General features: G+C 42.4%; 2 protein-coding genes across 2 annotated transcripts; both read right to left on the minus strand.

Moving 5' to 3' along the window:
• Positions 1-305: 305 nt before the first annotated feature.
• On the minus strand, positions 306-2038 carry LOC148896776 (uncharacterized). Its single transcript, XM_088998115.1, has 3 exons — positions 1826-2038; positions 1581-1668; positions 306-856 (listed from the first exon to the last, which is right to left on the minus strand). Exons 1-3 carry the CDS (start codon positions 1888-1890, stop codon positions 677-679), a joined length of 333 nt encoding a protein of 110 aa, XP_088854241.1. The 5' UTR covers positions 1891-2038; the 3' UTR covers positions 306-676.
• A 2788-nt stretch (positions 2039-4826) lies between these two features.
• On the minus strand, positions 4827-20171 carry LOC148896777 (extracellular matrix protein 1-like). Its single transcript, XM_088998112.1, has 11 exons — positions 19947-20171; positions 18816-18872; positions 18455-18523; positions 18274-18315; positions 18148-18180; positions 16591-16865; positions 13512-13717; positions 8464-8743; positions 6396-6592; positions 6151-6238; positions 4827-5379 (listed from the first exon to the last, which is right to left on the minus strand). Exons 1-11 carry the CDS (start codon positions 20017-20019, stop codon positions 5200-5202), a joined length of 1500 nt encoding a protein of 499 aa, XP_088854238.1. The 5' UTR covers positions 20020-20171; the 3' UTR covers positions 4827-5199.
• Positions 20172-21986: the final 1815 nt, after the last annotated feature.

A 21986-nucleotide genomic window follows, 5' to 3' on the forward strand; every position in this document is an offset into this window, starting at 1 on the left:
TTTCGATGAAAAAAAAATCTGTGATGCACTGAAACAGCGAGAAGTGGACCGCGAAGTAGCAAGGGATCACTGTAATCATATTTTTTTAATTTTAAAACAGCATGGATTTAATTATATTTATATGAATGTTTTCATCTTGGACGGTGCAGACATTATTTTTACTTCTCATGACTAATTACATCTTTTCATTTGTCCAATGAATTTTAACTGGCTTTTTATTTGTTGAAATGACTGATTACAGTTCTGACATACCAAATCTTAATGGTTTACTGTGATGGAAAACGGATCGAACTCAGACTACAGTCTATTTCGAAAAAAACTTTATTGGAGCAGTTTTACATGTAATCTTGTCAATAAACCAATCTGAACAGAAGAAAAGTTTATAGTTTCAAAAGAAATAACCAACGCACATAAATCTATATATAGATCATTGTTTAAAAAATAGTGGTACAGCAACACGCAGAAAATAATCTGGCTCATAAAGGAAGTATAAAAAGCATTCAGGATAGGGTTTTTCCAGGATCTTTAGAATGAACGATACAAATAATACTGGCAGTAGATGAGGCACACATTTGGTCAACGTGTTAAGAAGTGGCAATTGTGCAAGACGAGTACTTGTATTCAGTGATCATATGTCACAGCTGGTGGCAGTGCCTCATTCATCCGGTTTGACTTTTTAAAGGGGGCATCTTTTCTTCTTCTTCTGGTTGGAGACCTTGGTTGCCTTGGTGATGGCATCCATGACAAAGCTGGTGACGCATTTTGGTTGCTCTTCAGGAGACATGCGGCAACAGCGACGGGCGACAGGTGGGGATGACTTCTTTGACATACACATACGGACAGATGTTTCCTCAACCTACAAACAAACATGACAAAGTGTGAAAACGTGGAGGCTACTCATTCATTAACTCATTCACTGCCATTCACTAATTTATTCGGGAATTGAAAATATGACATACAGCGCCATTCCCGAATTTGTTTTTTTCAAGCCTGGCTGCCAAAAAAGCGCTGGCCATGGCCGATGGCAATGTTTTTTTCCCTTCCACAAGAGGCAGCATTTCCCCTTTTTCCGTGTTAGTGCTTTGTTCCAGCTTCAAATGTTCAAGCGCTATATAAACCAATATATACGTATTGCATTATACAGTAAAGTCTCGTTATATCGATATTCTCGGGAGTCCGAAAAAATATCGATATAACCGGACTATTGATATATCCGATCCTGCGGCATGTAAATTTTCTCCTTGGGTTCATAGAAATAGTATCGTAATAAGCAGTACTATCGATATAACATTTCAAGCTCAGATAACTCTAGACCCATATTATTTAGGAATTACATCTTTTTTTCTGATGAAAGAAGAGTGTCTAAGATTTCTTACACTGCATTGGATGTTTATGTCGTCCTTCAACTGAATATTCTGTAGGTTTTGCAATTTGAGTGAAAATGACAATACCCTGGCACTGGAGTGGACACATTTTTGAACATCATCTGGCAGTGAATGAGTTAATAGATTTGACTGGGTTTAAATGCATGTATGTGGGGTAATCAAACTTTTTTTGGTTCATAAAACAGGATAACTCACCTTTTGGGTAAAGCAAGAGGTATGGTCTTGTGGTGAACGGGCACAGCATTCGTTCAAAATGCTCTTGGAATTAAAGTCCTTAGGCAACCTAAAAGGCAGTCAAAATGCAGATTAGACTTTAGCACTTTCACTGCTTTTGAATTGACACGCAATACAAACTGTAATTTGTTAGTTTGAGATCCAAGTGCATCCGTTTTGGAGATTGTCCAAGAAAGCAATCAAAACAACCCAAAAAACAAACATACACTTTCTTGATGACCTTGCGGGACTGACAGATTTTAGGAGACAACTCTTCCTGGGAGAAGGTCATGTTGTAATGCGGGTCAGGAGATGTGGACTGGAAACAGTCAAGCTTATCAGCATCTGTGCTGCCCAAACAACACTCGTAGTCAACCTTGCCCTCCTTCTTAATGGAACAAAACCTTCCGAGTGCATCGCGCCACTGAAAGACAAGCAAATTTTCACTGATTAGTGATGGATGGGGAGGAATGTTTTGCATATGAACTCATTCACTGCCAGACGATGTGCAAAAACGTGTCCACGGCATTGCCAGGGTTTTTGTCATTTTCACTCAAATTGCAGGACCCACAGAATATTGACTTTTAGAACTACATAAACATTCAATTTAGCATAAAAAAACCATAGACTCTTTTTTAATCAGAAAAAAATAATTAATTCCTAAGTTATATGGGTCTGGAGTTATCTGAGCTTGAAATGGGGGGAGCTGCACAAAATACAATACAATACAATACATACATATTAATTTATATAGCGCTTTAACATGGACAAAAGGCAAATGCTGCCCCCTTGTGGAAGGGAAAAGCATTGCCAGAGGTCTGACCAGCGCTTTATCGGCACCCCTCCACGCAAGAAAAAACAAATTCGGGAATGGTGCTCCATGTCACACTTCAATTTACAAATAAATTCGGGAATGGCAGCGAATGAGTTAAAATTCATATTATCTTAAAAAAAAAAAAATACCATATTTTCTGGAATGTAAGGCCCACTTTCAATGATATTTCAAAACGTTTTCCATACAAAAGGTGCACCACATTATATGGGCACCTTCAATGAATGACATTTTTAAAACGTTTTCCATGCATAAGGCAAACCGCATTATGAGGCGCATGTTTTTTTTGAAAAAACATTTTCTTTTAGGTGTGCCTTATAGTGCACAAAATACAGTAAATAAAATCAAATTGAAATACACAAATAGAAAATGAATATAATCGGCTTAAAAGAACAGATTATACTCAATTACTTAAACACTAATATTATATTTTACCTTCAATGCCTGCGCCTTCACCATAACACAGCAAGACAATCAAAGTTATTTGCCCATCTATGGCATTTTGCATGTTAGGATTAAGGTGGGTGCACTTTGCTGATTGTTTCAAATACATCATGTGCAATTATTTTTGTTTTATATTTATGTATGTATGTTTATGTATGTCAACAGCAACTCTATCCTGAAAAAGGCCCAACAGAGAATGTACTTCCTGAGGCTGCTAAAGAAGCATGGCCTGCCACAGGAGGTGCCGCAACATTTCTCCACGGCTGTCATCGAATCCATCCTGACTAAATTTCTACAGTTTAGCTGGTGTATATAATGTACAGTACATTATAAATACTGTACTAGAGTGTTTATTTTATTTTTATCAAAACTGTGCATAGGTGAGGCACGCAGTTCTCCTGCCTCATGACAGTGGGCGCTGGTGATTCCAGAGATTCTTCTTGCGACTCCTCGGCAGCAGAATAATAAAATTAGTAACAGCAAGCTACTGTAAACAATTAGCGAGTTAAGTGCAACCATCCAGTCATTTTTTTTTCGTGTTGCTTGGCCTTATTTTCAGAATGGAGGATTATATATCTAAATTGAAAGAATTTTCTAAACTTGACTTTCAATCAAAGCAGAAGATAATAATTAAAGGAAGACCAACACCGGAATGTATAGCTCACAAACGGTGAGGGATGAATGTAAATCTCCTGGACAGCTTCTCAGCTTTTTGACTCAGAAGAATCTCATTGAAACTATTCCTGAGGCGACAAAGTTGCTCCAGCTCGTGCTCACTGTCCCAGCTACTACAGCATCAGTGGAGCGGTCATTCTCAGCACTGAAAAGACTGAAAACATACAGTCGGAACAGGACTGATCAAGGACGACTTTCTTCACTGGCAGTGATCTCCATTGAGACCGAGAGACTTTTAAAACTGAAGAAAGATAAGGAAGGCTTCTACAAAGAAGTTATCGATGCCTTTCTTTAGAAGGAGCGGCGCATGGACTTCATTTATAAGTAAAGGTAACACGATAATAACTTTTTTAAAATCTTTTTTTCCATGCTAAAGTTTGTATATATAAAGAATGCTGACATGACATTTTAAACAAAACACGTTAACTGTTGCCAATCAAATGGTGAATAAGCTACTCAGTAGAGTTCATGTTTGTAAATCTGACTGTGATGACGTCAGTGCCTCACCAGCCATGAAACTCACCGCACGTCACTGGCATACATGTTAAGTCTCACGATTTAATCGGGAGACTCCTGATTTTGACCACAAGACTACTCACTTCATACAGCAACTATTGACACAATACAGACAGTTCATTTTTTAAGGAGAAACAAGAAAATGTACAAAACAAAATACCTTTTTTATACTAATTGAATGTACTGTATAAATAAACAATGAAAGCATTTTTGTGTTTTATTTACACTTTTGTAACGCTGACATTATTTTAACACACACCACAGGGTCGCAAGTACGAAAGTCACCCCATTTATTATTTCTGAAACTTGTATGACGTGGCTGTAAACCATGATATTGTGGCTGTAAACCATGATATTGTCTTTGAGTGACACCAGCGCTGGGAACCAATCAAGCTACAGCCATGCACAAAACCTCTGAGCAATTGGGCGTTTTTTTTTATTTATTTGAAAGTTTTTTTTTTCGATGAAAAAAAAATCTGTGATGCACTGAAACAGCGAGAAGTGGACCGCGAAGTAGCAAGGGATCACTGTAATCATATTTTTTTAATTTTAAAACAGCATGGATTTAATTATATTTATATGAATGTTTTCATCTTGGACGGTGCAGACATTATTTTTACTTCTCATGACTAATTACATCTTTTCATTTGTCCAATGAATTTTAACTGGCTTTTTATTTGTTGAAATGACTGATTACAGTTCTGACATACCAAATCTTAATGGTTTACTGTGATGGAAAACGGATCCAACTCAGACTACAGTCTATTTCGAAAAAAACTTTATTGGAGCAGTTTTACATGTAATCTTGTCAATAAACCAATCTGAACAGAAGAAAAGTTTATAGTTTCAAAAGAAATAACCAACGCACATAAATCTATATATAGATCATTGTTTAAAAAATAGTGGTACAGCAACACGCAGAAAATAATCTGGTTCATAAAGGAAGTATAAAAAGCATTCAGGATAGGGTTTTTCCAGGATCTTTAGAATGAACGATACAAATAATACTGGCAGTAGATGAGGCACACATTTGGTCAACGTGTTAAGAAGTGGCAATTGTGCAAGACGAGTACTTGTATTCAGTGATCATATGTCACAGCTGGTGGCAGTGCCTCATTCATCCGGTTTGACTTTTTAAAGGGGGCATCTTTTCTTCTTCTTCTGGTTGGAGACCTTGGTTGCCTTGGTGATGGCATCCATGACAAAGCTGGTGACGCATTTTGGTTGCTCTTCAGGAGACATGCGGCAACAGCGACGGGCGACAGGTGGGGATGACTTCTTTGACATACACATACGGACAGATGTTTCCTCAACCTACAAACAAACATGACAAAGTGTGAAAACGTGGAGGCTACTCATTCATTAACTCATTCACTGCCATTCACTAATTTATTCGGGAATTGAAAATATGACATACAGCGCCATTCCCGAATTTGTTTTTTTCAAGCCTGGCTGCCAAAAAAGCGCTGGCCATGGCCGATGGCAATGTTTTTTTCCCTTCCACAAGAGGCAGCATTTCCCCTTTTTCCGTGTTAGTGCTTTGTTCCAGCTTCAAATGTTCAAGCGCTATATAAACCAATATATACGTATTGCATTATACAGTAAAGTCTCGTTATATCGATATTCTCGGGAGTCCGAAAAAATATCGATATAACCGGACTATTGATATATCCGATCCTGCGGCATGTAAATTTTCTCCTTGGGTTCATAGAAATAGTATCGTAATAAGCAGTACTATCGATATAACCGATATCGATATAACGAGACTTTACTGTATTTTGGACAGCCACCCTCATTTCAAGCTCAGATAACTCTAGACCCATATTATTTAGGAATTACATCTTTTTTTCTGATGAAAGAAGAGTGTCTAAGATTTCTTACACTGCATTGGATGTTTATGTCGTCCTTCAACTGAATATTCTGTAGGTTTTGCAATTTGAGTGAAAATGACAAAACCCTGGCACTGGAGTGGACACATTTTTGAACATCATCTGGCAGTGAATGAGTTAATAGATTTGACTGGGTTTAAATGCATGTATGTGGGGTAATCAAACTTTTTTTGGTTCATAAAACAGGATAACTCACCTTTTGGGTAAAGCAAGAGGTATGGTCTTGTGGTGAACGGGCACAGCATTCGTTCAAAATGCTCTTGGAATTAAAGTCCTTAGGCAACCTAAAAGGCAGTCAAAATGCAGATTAGACTTTAGCACTTTCACTGCTTTTGAATTGACACGCAATACAAACTGTAATTTGTTAGTTTGAGATCCAAGTGCATCCGTTTTGGAGATTGTCCAAGAAAGCAATCAAAACAACCCAAAAAACAAACATACACTTTCTTGATGACCTTGCGGGACTGACAGATTTTAGGAGACAACTCTTCCTGGGAGAAGGTCATGTTGTAATGCGGGTCAGGAGATGTGGACTGAAAACAGTCAAGCTTATCAGCATCTGTGCTGCCCAAACAACACTCGTAGTCAACCTTGCCCTCCTTCTTAATGGAACAAAACCTTCCGAGTGCATCGCGCCACTGAAAGACAAGCAAATTTTCACTGATTAGTGATGGATGGGGAGGAATGTTTTGCATATGAACTCATTCACTGCCAGACGATGTGCAAAAACGTGTCCACAGCATTGCCAGGGTTTTTGTCATTTGCACTCAAATTGCAGGACCCACAGAATATTGACTTTTAGAACTACATAAACATTCAATTTAGCATAAAAAAACCATAGACTCTTTTTTAATCAGAAAAAAATAATTAATTCCTAAGTTATATGGGTCTGGAGTTATCTGAGCTTGAAATGGGGGGAGCTGCACAAAATACAATACAATACAATACAATACATACATATTAATTTATATAGCGCTTTAACATGGACAAAAGGCAAATGCTGCCCCCTTGTGGAAGGGAAAAGCATTGCCAGAGGTCTGACCAGCGCTTTATCGGCACCCCTCCACGCAAGAAAAAACTAATTCGGGAATGGTGCTCCATGTCACACTTCAATTTACAAATAAATTCGGGAATGGCAGCGAATGAGTTAAAATTCATATTATCTTAAAAAAAAATAATTACCATATTTTCTGGAATGTAAGGCCCACCTTCAATGATATTTCAAAACGTTTTCCATACAAAAGGTGCACCACATTATATGGGCACCTTCAATGAATGACATTTTTAAAACGTTTTCCATGCATAAGGCAAACCGCATTATGAGGCGCATGTTTTTTTTGAAAAAACATTTTCTTTTAGGTGTGCCTTATAGTGCACAAAATACAGTAAATAAAATCAAATTGAAATACACAAATAGAAAATGAATATAATCGGCTTAAAAGAACAGATTATACTCAATTACTTAAACACTAATATTATATTTTACCTTCAATGCCTGCGCCTTCACCATAACACAGCAAGACAATCAAAGTTATTTGCCCATCTATGGCATTTTGCATGTTAGGATTAAGGTGGGTGCACTTTGCTGATTGTTTCAAATACATCATGTGCAATTATTTTTGTTTTATGTTTATGTATGTATGTTTATGTATGTCAACAGCAACTCTATCCTGAAAAAGGCCCAACAGAGAATGTACTTCCTGAGGCTGCTAAAGAAGCATGGCCTGCCACAGGAGGTGCCGCAACATTTCTCCACGGCTGTCATCGAATCCATCCTGTGTTCTTCCATCACTGTTTGGTTCGGGGCCGCCACAAAAATGGACAAAATCCGACTTCAACGGACAGTTAGGACGGCAGAAAAAAATCATTGGCACCGCCCTACCCACTCTCGAGGACTTGCACACTGCAAAAATCCAAACTAGGGCGCGGAAAATCCTACTGGACCCTCCGCACCCTGCCCACCACCTTTTCCAGCTACTCCCCTCAGGCAGGCGCTACCGATCCATGCGCACCAAATCCAGCAGACATTTAAACAGCTTCTTCTTTCCCCCAAGCCATTAACTCTTTGAACAGTAGCCCAAATGGAATTGTATAGTGCCTCTTTGCAATTTTTTGATGATGATACTAGTGCAGCGTGTTCGACCGGAAACAAATTCCTTGTGTGTTCTACATATTTGGCAATAAAGACGATTCTGATTTAAATTGAGGGCAAACTTCACCTGGGAGGGCAAAAGAATGCTTGCCTTTTTTTTTGTCTGTAGGGAAGAATGTCTACATTTGTGATTGACCCAGTACGAGGCTACATACATTTTCCTCCAGGTTTCCAACAACATTCCAAAAACATGAATATGGATTAATCTACATTTATAGACCCTAAATTGTCCATAGGTGTAAACATAACAATTAATTGTTTCTCCATATGTGACTGGATATTATTTGGGTGATAAAACTCTAGTTAAAGGATGACTATAAACATGATTAATGGGAAAAAAGCTGTCTGATGCGCTACCTTTTGCTCAGCACACACAAGCACGTTCTGGTTCTTCTTGCAACACTGTTTATATCCCTTCTCCATCCGATTAATGATCTTGGCCTGACGAGCCAGCAGCTCGTAGCCGGTGCTTGGCAGGCACTTGGTGCTGTAAAGGGGTCGCTGCTTCTGGTTGCGACACAGCGCTTCCACGTTATGCACGCTGGGTCGACCGGGGGGGAAGTTGATTTCACTTTTCTGGGAATCAGAATGTTGCATCCTTCTGCTGTCACTGACGTCTGGTTGACTCATTTTTGTCCTGTTGAGCACAGATCATGCCAAAATATTGACTGGGGTGTCCTGGATGTATTAGAAATACATGTGCAGACTTAAAAAAAAGAAAAATTAATTACAAATGATAAATTAACATACCTGTCAACCTGCGAGACACTTTGACCCTACGTACAGCTCAATTCTTCCTTACTTATTGAGAAAAAAAAACATACGCGTGTGTAATATTTCATTGCACAATTTTATGAACAACATTTTCACATAACGTTAACAAGTTACAACATATTTCTAGCAATAATCAAGTACGTTCTGTGTTGTAGAGCATTGTGGCTTGTTTTCATTTGATGGGTTGAGTTGATAGTATTCCCCACGATAATTCATTTTCACCTGCCAATAAGAAACGAGATTGTCCTCTGCCATGCTTTTTCTGTACTCAGTGTTTAACAAGTGAAAATGCTCTTTCACTGTCTGCATCGCTGTGAGGCAGGCATATAGGCTATTAGTCACACTATCCGTTTCACAGTTTCAGTCACACTATAAGTACAAAGGATGTGAAAAAAAAAAAAAAAAAAATATATATATATATATATATATATATATATATATATATATATATATATATATATATATATATATATATATGTTATACTTTTTTTAACAGTGGTCAACCGCAACACTTTTGACGAGCAGGTTTCTAAAGGGATTTATGTATTTTTTACGATGTATAACGTTTATAAAAAACATGGAGGCGGCTGAGGCACGCATTTCCGCTCTCACGATCAAGTCTTCCCCGCCCGTGAGTAGGCACGCTCCTCAATTTCCCCTTCCCTCCCGCTACGCAGGCGAGACCGGGCGTTGCGCTCAGTTTTTAATGCAGTGCACGCTCGTGTTTGAGCAACATCCATACGCCTGCGTTAGCGATGAGGCGAAGGTAGCCTTCATCACCAGCCTGCTCACGGGAGAAGCCGAGACGTGGGTGCTGGCCATCCGAGAATCCCGACCGGAGCTGCGCACCTCGTATCCGGACTTCGTCGCCGAGTTACGCCGGGTTTTCCATCACCCGGTGACGGAGTCCGAAGCGGAGGGGAGATTACTGGACTGCGTCCAAGGGGCCCGTTCAGCCGCGGAATACTCCGTCGACTTCCGCATCCGGGCCGCTGGCAGCGGCTATGGCGACCGAGCGTTGAGGGGGGTGTTTCGTCGCGGATTGAACACCGACCTCAAGGACGAGTTGGCTACCCGCGACGCGGGCACCACCTTCGACGACCTGGTCGCCATCGTCATCGGCCTGGATCACCGCCTTCGGGAGCGACAGAGGGAGCAGCGCGGCCGACGGCCCAGACAGCCACGCAGCCGGTCCAGATCTCCCACACCCGGCAGCGAGCGTGTGCGGCGCCTGGAGGAATCCCCCGAACCCATGATCGTAGGGGGGGGGAACGACCACACCACCCCCGGGGCTCGTCGCACCCAAGGCCCCCAGGCGAAGACCTCAGGTCCACGCAAGTCCCCGGCAAGACGGCGACCTCTGGAGGTCAAATCCACTACCCCCGTTACGCGGTTGGAGCTGGACAGCGAATTAATCGGCCCGTCCAGCTCCCAAACCGTGCGGGCCCTAGTGGACTCTGGGGCCGACGGGTGCATCATTGACCCCCAGCTGGCGGACTCGTTGGGCTGCCAGCTGATCAATCTCCACCCCCCTAAGGAGATGGTCGACCTGGACGGCAGACTGTTGGCCCGAGTCACCCACCTCACGGCCCCGCTCAAACTCCGGGTGGCGGGGAACCACGTCGAGCACCGCCAATTTTTAGTTATGCCCTCCCGGAATGCGCCGTTGGTATTGGGTCTCCCCTGGCTCAATACCCACGACCCGTCAATCTCCTGGGAGGGCCCCACCATTCAGGGCTGGAGCCCCTACTGCTACGCCAACTGCCTACGGTCGGCTACGGCAGGGCGAGACGCCTCCCGCGGTGGACCGCCGGAGGCCATCTGCCTCAAGGGCGTGCCACACTGCTACCACGACCTGCGGGAGGTGTTCAGCAAGGACAACGCCCAATCCCTGCCGCCCCACCGACCGTATGACTGTGCTATTGACTTGCAGCCAGGGGCTCCATTACCGGACTCCAGACTTTTCCACATCTCACAACCGGAACGGGAAGCCCTGAGCACTTACATAGACTCCTCCCTCGCGGCGGGACTCATTAGGCCGTCTCGGTCTCCGCTGGGCGCAGGGTTCTTCTTTATTGACAAGAAGGACGGAACCCTGCGTCCATGTGTCGATTATCGGAATCTGAACGACATCACCATCCGTAACAAATACCCCCTCCCCCTCATGGACTCAGCCTTCACGCCCCTTCAGTCCGCAACCATTTTTTCTAAATTAGACCTCCGCAGTGCGTACCACTTGGTCCGCATCCGGGAGGGGGACGAATGGAAAACTGCATTTAAAACACCATTAGGACATTTTGAATATCTGGTGATGCCGTTCGGACTCACGAACGCTCCCGCCGTATTCCAAAATCTGATCAACGATGTGCTCAGGGACTTCCTCAATGTTTTTGTTTTCGTTTATCTGGATGACATTCTTATTTTCTCTCGTTCTGCAGAGGAGCACCGGCAACACGTCCGACGGGTCCTGGCGCGGCTCCTGCAAAACCGGCTCTACGTGAAGGCAGAGAAGTGCGAGTTCCATGTCCGCTCTCTGTCCTTCCTAGGGTTTGTCGTGGAGCGGGGGCAGCTCAGGGCCGACCCTACTAAGACTAAAGCGGTGGTGGAATGGCCGATCCCGAAGACGCGCAAACAGCTTCAGCGGTTTTTGGGGTTTGCCAACTTCTACCGCCGCTTCATCCGCGGGTATAGTCAGAAGGCACTCCCCCTCACTAACCTCACGTCCTCTAAGATCCCCTTCAGGTGGACGCCCGACGCAGAGGGGGCATTCAACCGCCTCCGTCTTGCCTTCACTAACCCCCCAGTTCTGCGTCATCCCGACCCGGATCTCCCGTTCACGGTCGAGGTTGACGCATCCGAATCCGGAGTAGGGGCCGTCCTATCCCAGCGCTCTCCCATGGACCAGAAGCTACGCCCATGCGCCTTCTTCTCCCGCCGGCTCAGCCCCGCCGAGGCCAACTATGACGTCGGCAACCGGGAACTGCTGGCGGTCGTCCTGGCCCTTCAGGAATGGAGACACTGGCTTGAGGGAGCGAAACACCCCTTCACCGTCTTCACGGACCATAAAAACCTGGCGGCCATCCGGTCGGCCAAGAGACTAAACTCAAGACAGGCCCGATGGTCACTCTTCCTCACCCGGTTTAACTTTTCTCTCACCTACTGCCCAGGGTCACAGAACACCAAGCCCGATGCCCTATCCCGCATCCATGAGCCGGCAGAAAGGGAGGAGACCACCACCAACATCCTGCCGGCCCAACGCATCCTGGGTGCCCTGAGGTGGGAGGTTGAGAGAAAAGTACAGCAAGCCCAGGGGACGACCCCCATCCCCAGGGGCTGTCCTAAGGATCGCCTGTTCGTCCCCCCCCCTCTTCGCACGGAGGTGCTCGTCTGGGGGCACACCTCCAAGATAGCTTGTCACCCGGGGGTCAACAGGACGATCCAACTCATCGCCCAACGGTTCTGGTGGCCGGGGTTCCGGAGGGACATCACCCTCTTCGTGAAGGCCTGCCCGACCTGTGCCTGTGGGAAAGCCTCCCATCAGCCCCCGGCAGGACTCCTCCGGCCGCTACCGGTACCGTCCAGACCCTGGTCCCACATCTCCGTTGACTTCGTGACAGGCCTCCCCCCCTCCCGTGGCAAGACGGTCGTCCTTACCGTTGTGGACCGATTCTCCAAGTCGGCCCACTTCGTCCCGTTAACCAGGTTGCCGTCCGCCATCGAGACGGCTCAACTCCTGGTTAACCACGTCGTCCGTCTCCACGGGATTCCGACGGACATCGTGTCGGACCGGGGACCGCAGTTCGTGTCCAAGGTATGGAAACGTTTCTGTCGGTCCCTAGGGGCGTCGGCGAGCCTGTCGTCTGGATACCATCCCCAGACCAACGGACAGACGGAGAGGAAGAACCAGGACCTGGAGGCGGCCCTCCGGTGCGTGTGCCTCCACAACCCGGCGTCGTGGGCCCTGCACCTACCCTGGGTGGAGTACGCCCACAACTCCCTGGTCTCCGCAGCCACAGGTCGGTCCCCATTTATGTCCGCCTGTGGCTATCAGCCGCCCTTGTTTCCCACTCAGGAGGGCCAAATGATATTACTTCGAAGAAAACCACAGTAAAATGTTTAATTGAACTGATTTCAAAATAAAATTCTCTTCTCTGAACCTTTGTTTCTTCTCGAGACTTTTCGCACGGACATGTTTTCTTGGTGGTCAATTTTGCTTTTTACGAGTTGTTATAATTAACATCGACGAAAAGGTTTCTTCAGCCGTCATCTGTACTTCTTTGAAGGTGTCGGACGTTTTGCTTCTCATCCGAGAAGCTTCATCAGCGAACGAAAATATGCTGGTAGCTATATATATTAGTTAGCTGACGAAGCTTCTCGTATGAGAAGCGAAACGTCCGACACCTTCAAAGAAGTACAGATGACGGCTGAAGAAACCTTTTCATCGATGGACCATTCCTGTCCGACTGAGAGCTGACACAGACGTTACAATTAACATTACTGCAAATATTTAATGACAAAAACGGAATCGAAAATATCTCAAAATTATATTCAACAATTTTTGGCAAAATATGGCCGGTTGGCAGGTATGATTTAAAAAAAAAATCCAAAAATGTTATGAACCCGCTCCATACCTGTGACATGTGTTTTTGTCAAAGTTGAAGTCGACTGTCGTGGGGAGGGGGACCACGGGTAAAGCCTCGGTCGGCTCGTAGCGTGGATTGGGAGAGTCGTTTTGGAAACAGTCAGACCTCTGGCGGCCGGCCTTTCTGCAGCAGTGATAAAGTCGGTCTTTGACAGATGAATCCTCCTCGCAGAAGTTTTCCACAGATAACTCCCACTAGGCAGCGGGACGTCATGTAAAACATATCATTGAAAGTCAGGATGTGCGCAGAGCTGAGATTACAAAGCAGAAAGCAGCCACACATTTTTTTGAAAAACCACCCAATTAAAAGGAGCGTTGAGAGAAATATTGTTTGCCCTCCAGCTGCTTCCCTGTGGTGGGCATGCCAAGGCGTGTTTTGCTGCGTCTGCGTGGGTGGTGGATAATAAGATAATCAACACAAAGCCTTTCATTATGATTGAAAACAGCCAATTTTCATCAAGTCTGCACCGTAAAAAACGTCTGCTGCTTTTTAGATGCTATAGGGCAGGGGTGTCAAAGCCATTTTTTTGCAGCGGGCCACATTGTAGTTACGGTTTTGTCTCGAGGGTCGTTATGAATTTGGAGGAGCTATTAGAATGCTTCATCTCCTCCACATATTACATACAGAACACACAAAAAGATTAACAAACAACTAGTTTTCAAATCTGAAGTCAAGAACAATGACTGGTATTGTGGTTTGCATACAACAATTTGAAAATTTGTATCGGGCTTTAGCAAGCATCATGGCACTTGAGATGCTTGATTTGCTTTCGCGGCCCGAATAAAATGATGTGGCAGGCCGGATTTCGCCCCCGGCCTTAACTTTGACACCTGTGCTATAGGTGAAACTAATATCGAAATTTCATATTGAAGAAACATGGTGCAGCAACAAACGTAGACGGATAATTTGAAGAACGACTATTACCGCGGGGGAGTTGCTATGGTCCTCGTCTGGATTTTATTATTAGATTTGTGTAATACTTTATGTTTTATCGTGTTACTGTCTCCTGGTAGCCGAGGCCTGCACACATACAATGACCATTGAAATCAGCCATTTTATTATGATGCGAATACTGTATGTTTTTCTCAAGTTCAATATTGAAGAATCCTATTTTCTTCTTAAAGATATATTTAAAGGTTTTGCTGGTGATTATGGGGAGATCTGCAACTGATTAGAATCAGAATCAGAAACCCTTTAATAGTCCCACAATGGGAAAATCTGCAGGAAATTTGCATTAACGGCACTTCCATTCATTTAACTCACTCATTGCCATTCCCGAATGTATTCGGGAATTGAAAAGCATGACGTGGAGCGCCATTCACGAATTTGTTCGGGTTTTGGTTTTTTTGTCTTGTAGAGGGGTGCCGATATAGCGCTGGTCAGACCTCTGGCAATGTTTTTCCTTCCACGACGGGGCAGCATTTGCCTTTTGTATAGCCACCCCTATTTCAAGCTCAGATAACTCCAGACCTATATAACTTGTGAATTAACATTTTTTCTGATGAAAGAAGAGAGTCTAAGGTTTCTTTCGCTGCATTGAATGTTTATGTAGTCCTAAACCTCAACATTCTTTGGGTCCTGCAATTTGAGTGAAAATGACCTAAACCCTGGCACTGGAGTGGACACATTTTTGCACTTTGTCTGGCAGTGAATGGGGTAAAAAAAACTAAATCAAAAAAAAACAAAATCAAGCTCCAGGCATTATTTTTTGGTTGCTTGTCTGTTAGTAGCACGCTACCACCACCTGTGCTATGGATGGATAACAATAAACAGATGGGACTAGTTAATGTTTTACAATGTCAAAATGGCTTTTCTAGAATATGGTACAGACGCTACCCAATTTACGAATGAGATATGGTCCGAACAATCGTTCGTCAGGTGAATTCGTTCGTAAGCTGATTCAGTGCTATATTTTCTATGGAATGTATGTTTAAGGCTTACATAAGTATGTTTTAGGTTTATATAAGTAAGTTTAAAGGACAACCGACGTCTCCGGACAAGTTGTGTCCATAATTTGTAAAATGGCTTCAAATGACTTCTACTGAGCGTATTTTAATAAGATTCCACCGCATATAGAATATATATTTTAAGTTTTAAGACTCGCTCTGAATATTCAGGAAGTCTTCTTTTTGAGTTGGTGACGAGTCCGTACGTGGCGTCATGAAAGGACCGCACCCTGACTGTAAAAAAAGACGCATTGTAGCGTCCTTCCATCACGTCAATGTATTTTACTGTACATGTTTGGTCTGAGAACCGTGTTGCACCCAAAACCCGCCAGAAGAGGGAGTCCAAGCTCCATATAAGTAATTTATCAGCCTGTGGAAGCGGAGGTGGCCACTCGAGATCGCCATTTTGTGCCTCTTTTCTGATGATCCATTGTTGCCTCATAATGGCATGGAATAAATTCTTTAATCGATTGCAAACATGTATGCTTTCCTCTTCAGAACTATTTGAATCATATTCATAACTGGATGTGTAACAAGAAAGCATATTCTCTGAATCTGAAGCCATTGTTTGGATTCTCCAGCAATGCAAGACGTCTTGGCGTGACGTCACGAACAGGGGGCGGGACTTTCTGAAAATGCCCAATTCGCAACTCATTTTTTTTGCAGATTTTGGACACTTTAAGTCATTTTTATTGGTGTTTTGCATTTGACTAAAAATATCATACTGCCTGCGTGTTTTGGGTATTTTAGATGCTATCAAACGTTTTTCTGATGTCAGTTAAAAAACAAAAAAGTGACGTCGGTTGTCCTTTAAGGCTTGTATAAGTGTATTGGTTTGTACTGAAAAATAATAATGTAATAAAATATATGCTCTATAAAGATACATACATGTACAACTGGAGAGATTACATGTTTCCACAAAAATGTTCGTATGTACCATTGTGCGTAACGCGAATGTTCGTAAGTAGGCGCGCATCTGTACGCAGTTTTTCCTCAAATGGCGGCCGCCCTTGAAATGGACATTGTGCCCTTTAGTCAATGTATGTCAGCCAAAACATTTTGGATTTGTTGAAGTGTATCCTTTGAAAAAAATAAAAATAAATGAAACTGTAAAGCCTCACCGCTTGCATGGCGCAGCAAAGCGTCACATCCGTCCCCCACGTCTGGTTCCCTGAACAGCACACGCTTAACCACGACTCGGCATTATTGATGGCGCTGGCCTTACGCCGTAGTTGGCCAAACCCGGAACGAGGGAAATAGGACTCAGGGTAGCGAGGGCGAAGATCTCCATGATGACAGACAGCTTGGAGATTTTCGGGAGTGGGTCGTCCAAGTGGGAACTGAACGGGATAGTCCAGGATTGGGATCTCGGAGCGGGATCCAACAATTGGACGGCCTTTGGGGAAAGAAAATGAATCGTAAGATTATCAGTGGTTTTAGATCAGGGCAAGGCTAACGTCTGTGCTCAACGATCACAGTTGATTTTTAAAACCGATAAATGGGCCTGATCATGGAAAAACAAAAATATCAATATTATTGAGTGTTTTATCGTTTTGCTCTCATAGTGTTTTGTGTCAAGCATCGTTTGTGTGCTTGACTGGCAGGAAAAAAAATTACACTGCTTATATCGTCAAAAAAAATATGAATCAAACTAATGTGAATTATATTTTGTCCATGAATTCTTACTAAATCAAACATTCCAGCAGGCGCTGGAAACGTCAGACTTTTCGCAAACGATGATTGGCTAGACACATGATTGGCTAGCCAATCATAGTATCATTAGACGCTAGTGATGAGAGCCTATTGGCCATAGCTAGCACACTGCATCTGTAGCGAGCTGCAGAAGAAAATACATTTATGTGTTGATTTAAAAGTGGTTTTGTCAACCCACAATGGCTGAAGGAGGAGAAGAAATGGATTTGGTTGCAGATATACTGTTAAAGCCATTTTCAAGATGGACTTTTCAAGAATAGATGGACATCATTCACAAAGATTGGACAGCTCCGAAGCTGGCAAAAAATAGCAAATAATATGACAATGTTATGAGGTTATCATAAATCCACACGTTCATAGTAAACATTCAAACAGTTTAATGACAGTATTTCACAGTACAGTAAAGTCTCGTTATATCGATATTCAAGGGAGTCCGAAAAAATATCGATATAACCGGGACTATCGATATATCCGACCCTGTTTGCATGTAATTTTCTCCGTGCGTGCATAGAAATAGTATCGATATAACCGGGACTATCAATATATCCGATATCGATATAACGACACTTTACTGTATTTTTAAGTCACAAGTTATTTCGAGACCAATGGCACCCTCTAGTGGACGTGGAGTAAATCACACCACACTCTCAGCTGTGGAGTGATTCAGACGTAGCACTACTGAAGACCAAGGAGTGACATGCACGGCCCGCCACTGGATTTTATGAGTGCCAAAATTTGACCCTAGTACAGATTATTGTTGTTATTTCCTATTTTACGGTTTTAAAAATATGAATAAATTGGATGTCAGTCTCCGGAACAGATGGTTTTGTACCTTAGTATTCATGCTGTAATCAAACCTGCTCAGAGGGAAATAATAATAATAATACATTTCATTTATAAGCGCCTTTCAAAACTCTCAAGGACACTTTACAGTCATGTTTTTCTGTGGGAAAATAAACACCTACGTCCTCTAGGTGAAAAGGATGCTGGTCTGGAACCTGTGAAAAGAAAAAAAAGCAAACATTAAAAAAAAAAAAATCTCCCTTAAAATATTTAAATCAATATATTGGTATATGGTTAAGACAGCCCACCTCTTCCTCTTGGAGTGTCCAATATTTCCGGGACGTCAAAGTCTATAAATAAAAAAAGAACAAGACATGTAATGATATAATCAGTACTGTAAAATTGTTGTTTTCTTTTGTTTAAATCATGTGAATAATTCACAAATATTGCATATTTTATATTTATTATGGATAAAAGACACAACAATACCTCTTGTGTCAACCAGATCTGACAAATCTGCTTCTTGCTGCATCACAAATGATTCCGGTAATTGCCTCTCTGGAAGAAAAAAACATTTTTATTGTCAATACCTCTACCGAGTGCAAAAGATAAGAAGAACATGTTACAATTCAACTTTCATTTGATTTGATTATTTGTTCATAGTCTGCTTCCCATGTAATTTTCTTTCACAAACACAAGCAATAAATGAACCTGTTTGTACAATCCAGAATTGTGCCCAAAAGCCCCAAAAACGGTTTAATGCACACTTGCCAAAAATCCCATACGTCTCCTAATTATATCTGTCAAACATTCTGCACTCGCATATAATCCACAAGCCCACACAACTCACCTTGCATGATGGCGCCAATGTCAAAAGTGATCTCGCGCTGCTCCATGTTGCGCTCATCTGGAAAATTGTAATCACAAAGGGAGAGAGAGTGAGTAATAGGGAGAGCAAAAAGTCAGACGGTTATGCAACGGTCAATGTTTAGTTTTGTTGTCAAAATATGAGAACAGGCCAGACAGCCAGCAAGTATTTAACTCTTTTATTAAACACACTGTACCATTTGAACCTTGTTGATTCCAGAGAATTTTTTTAAGAACCCAATTTCATTAGTCCCAACTTCTCATTAATGTTATATTTTATTGTGAATAGAAGCATAAGTCTACACAGTCGTGTTTAAATGCCAGACCTGTGATAAGAAAAAAAATGAGATAAAACATTTCTTTTTCCATCCTTAATGTCATCCACAACTCAAAATTGGATTTAAAAAAAGAGATTTCATGGTAAAACCCCTCCTTCCGGTATTACCCGACATAGTTTGGGAAAAGAAAATTGGGCCAATGCAACATCACTCATTATATTGTTCCCCAAAGGGACACATTAAACACGTTGAGGTTTTATTATTGCACATTGGGTTATTTTACACAACCATATAATTTTCCTTATATTCAACTTTGTTACTTGGGGCCAATATTACTATTTTTTTCCAAATAGGTAGTACACAATATATTATCTATTTTCCTTTATCCATGCCAGCGACGTATATTGACCCTTGGAAACAATAAATGTGATTCCATCCACTTTGGCACCGCAGTATCATCCCAAGTGTCGCAGGGCATTTAGAGTGTGCCATTAACCTATGGTGCATGTTTTTGGAATGTCGGCGTACCCAGAGAAAACCCACACAGATCAAAATAAAGTGGGAAAACTGGTTCATAGCACAATATAGTTAGATTTTGTTTTCATTACTATTTCTTTGCTATGTCCACGATAAGCACAAGCAACACATTTAACGTATAATAAAGTAATAAAAAATAGAAATGATAACTATGTCATGTTAATATGGCATCTTGGTCGTGCCGAGTAGAAAATTACAGTATATGTACAGAGAAAGCGTCCAATGGCTAACCCCAAATGGAATTTGGTCAAGAATAACAAGTAGCTAACAGACAGCGTAGCAACTTCGTATTTATTTACCATGGTCTGCCGAACCCAGGAGAACCAGGAGAGCGCCGATAGTCGCGTGAAGTACAAGCCAAGACGAGCCCATAGTCGCCGGTATTCGTCCTGCCCGGGGGTGGGGACGTCGAGTGAAGCGGGAGCAGCGAGCTCACAAACCGGACTGCAAACTCACTCGGCGGGGAAGCGCGTGCACTCAGCCCCGACGTGTGATTCCACAGATTCTGCGGTGCCGTCCTTAACGTGAGCTCGTCCAAGACCGGATGATCCGTTTTATGCATTGGGGTGGGTGTAGATGGGTGGACGGAGGGGGAGTCACGGTGGGAGGGAAAAGTTTTTGGACATGACTCATCCTCAAAGATCAAATCTGACATGGCTACTGGTATGTAAACTACTTAGGTGGACTAAGTTATCTATGAAGAACATGCATGGACATGGCTTCTTCCTACTCAAATGTGTACTTACTTGTACAAAATGTCATTAAGTTACCCCTCTCGCTAATTAGTTTTCCAAGTATAATAAGTCTTTTTTTATGAGTACAGTAATTCATACTACTGTAGACAATACTGCATTGCAGCTGCTTACACGGTAGCTCAAGATCAATATTGCATTGGATTTGCCTTTATTAGTCTCGCAGTGGAGAAATTTACATTTACATTACATCTTGAAGTCAAAAGAAGAAAAAAACTAAATAACAAATAATATGACAACACAAAGACACCAAGAGTCATTCATTCTTAAGCACTCTTTGTTACATGAAGCAGTTCTAGATAAAGAGGAGAGGATCAAGGTGTCGTTCCACCAGTGGATCAATATACAGTGATGCCTCAGCTTACGAACTTAATTGGTTCTCAGAAAGTGTGTGTAAGGCAAAAAGTTCATCTGCAAAACATTCATTTCCCATAAGAAACCATTACAATGAGAGTAATCCGTTTCCAGGTCCTCATAAAACATAATTTTCTACTAAATAAGCCTTAAAACTACTCAAAATATACCTTTTTATGTAGAATAAATGTGCTAATGTATTGTAATCAAAGAAATAAACTGTACTGTATAATAAAGTCGTATGTATTTACCTTTGTGATGGTCGTTGATGTAGTTGCCTTGCTTCTCAGCGATAATACCCTCACTCACAATGTTCCCGTATAGCTGCTTTTCGTTAATCCAAATCAAGTTTTTCAACCTCTTCTATTGCCCGAGACCGTTGCTTACACAACACAGAAACACCATTTGCCACACGTAGCAATGGTCGACTTAGCATACTGGTACTGGGACGCTAAGTCACACAAACACATACCTGATACGTGTTTTTCGATGATCTTCTTCTGCTCGACCATAATTTTGTTTTGTGTCCTCTTCGGCTCACTAGCTTGTTGTGGGGTCTTTTTCGGTCCCAAAAAAGCAAACACTCGATAACAAACCACATCTGCAGTGAGTGCACTCAAAGAAAGTGAGTGTGGAAAACTAGTCCGCCAGCCACCGTGGCGCTGTTTGACCGTGTGATTTGGTGTTCGTCCGCCGAAAACTAGTCCGCCAGCTATTGTGGCGCTCTGTGTGTTCCCCGAAAACTAGTTCGTATGCCATGATTATATTCTCGCAAATTTAATGTTCGGAAGGCGAAAAGTTCATAAGCTAGAATGTTCGTAAGCTGATCTATCACTGTACAACAAAGTATGGAATTTGGGGCGATTTGCTCACAGACAACAAACAGTACACTTACTAGCATGTCGGAATTGATTGAAGTGGAAAAAAAAAACAGTACAATGTCAGTTTCGTGTCTTTTTTCGTAGTTTTGTCAAACTACAGTAATCCGTGGTTAATGGGCACCAGGACTACATGCGATAGACGAAAATCAGCAAAGTAGAATGATATAATAATAACCCATGCGAGAAGACAGAGGAGCAGAGAAGATGCACAGCAAATCCACATGACTGTAAACCATGAGATATGCTGTCATTGGGTGACGTCAGTGCTGCGAATCTATCAAGCTACAGCCATGTACAAAACCTCTGAGTCATTCGGCGAACGCTTTTTTTCCCTGAAAAAAAAAAAAAAATC

Source organism: Hippocampus bargibanti, linkage group LG06, assembly GCF_051943395.1.
Source record: "Hippocampus bargibanti isolate YZ-2025 linkage group LG06, ASM5194339v1, whole genome shotgun sequence".
In the NCBI taxonomy this organism is placed as follows: domain Eukaryota; kingdom Metazoa; phylum Chordata; class Actinopteri; order Syngnathiformes; family Syngnathidae; genus Hippocampus; species Hippocampus bargibanti.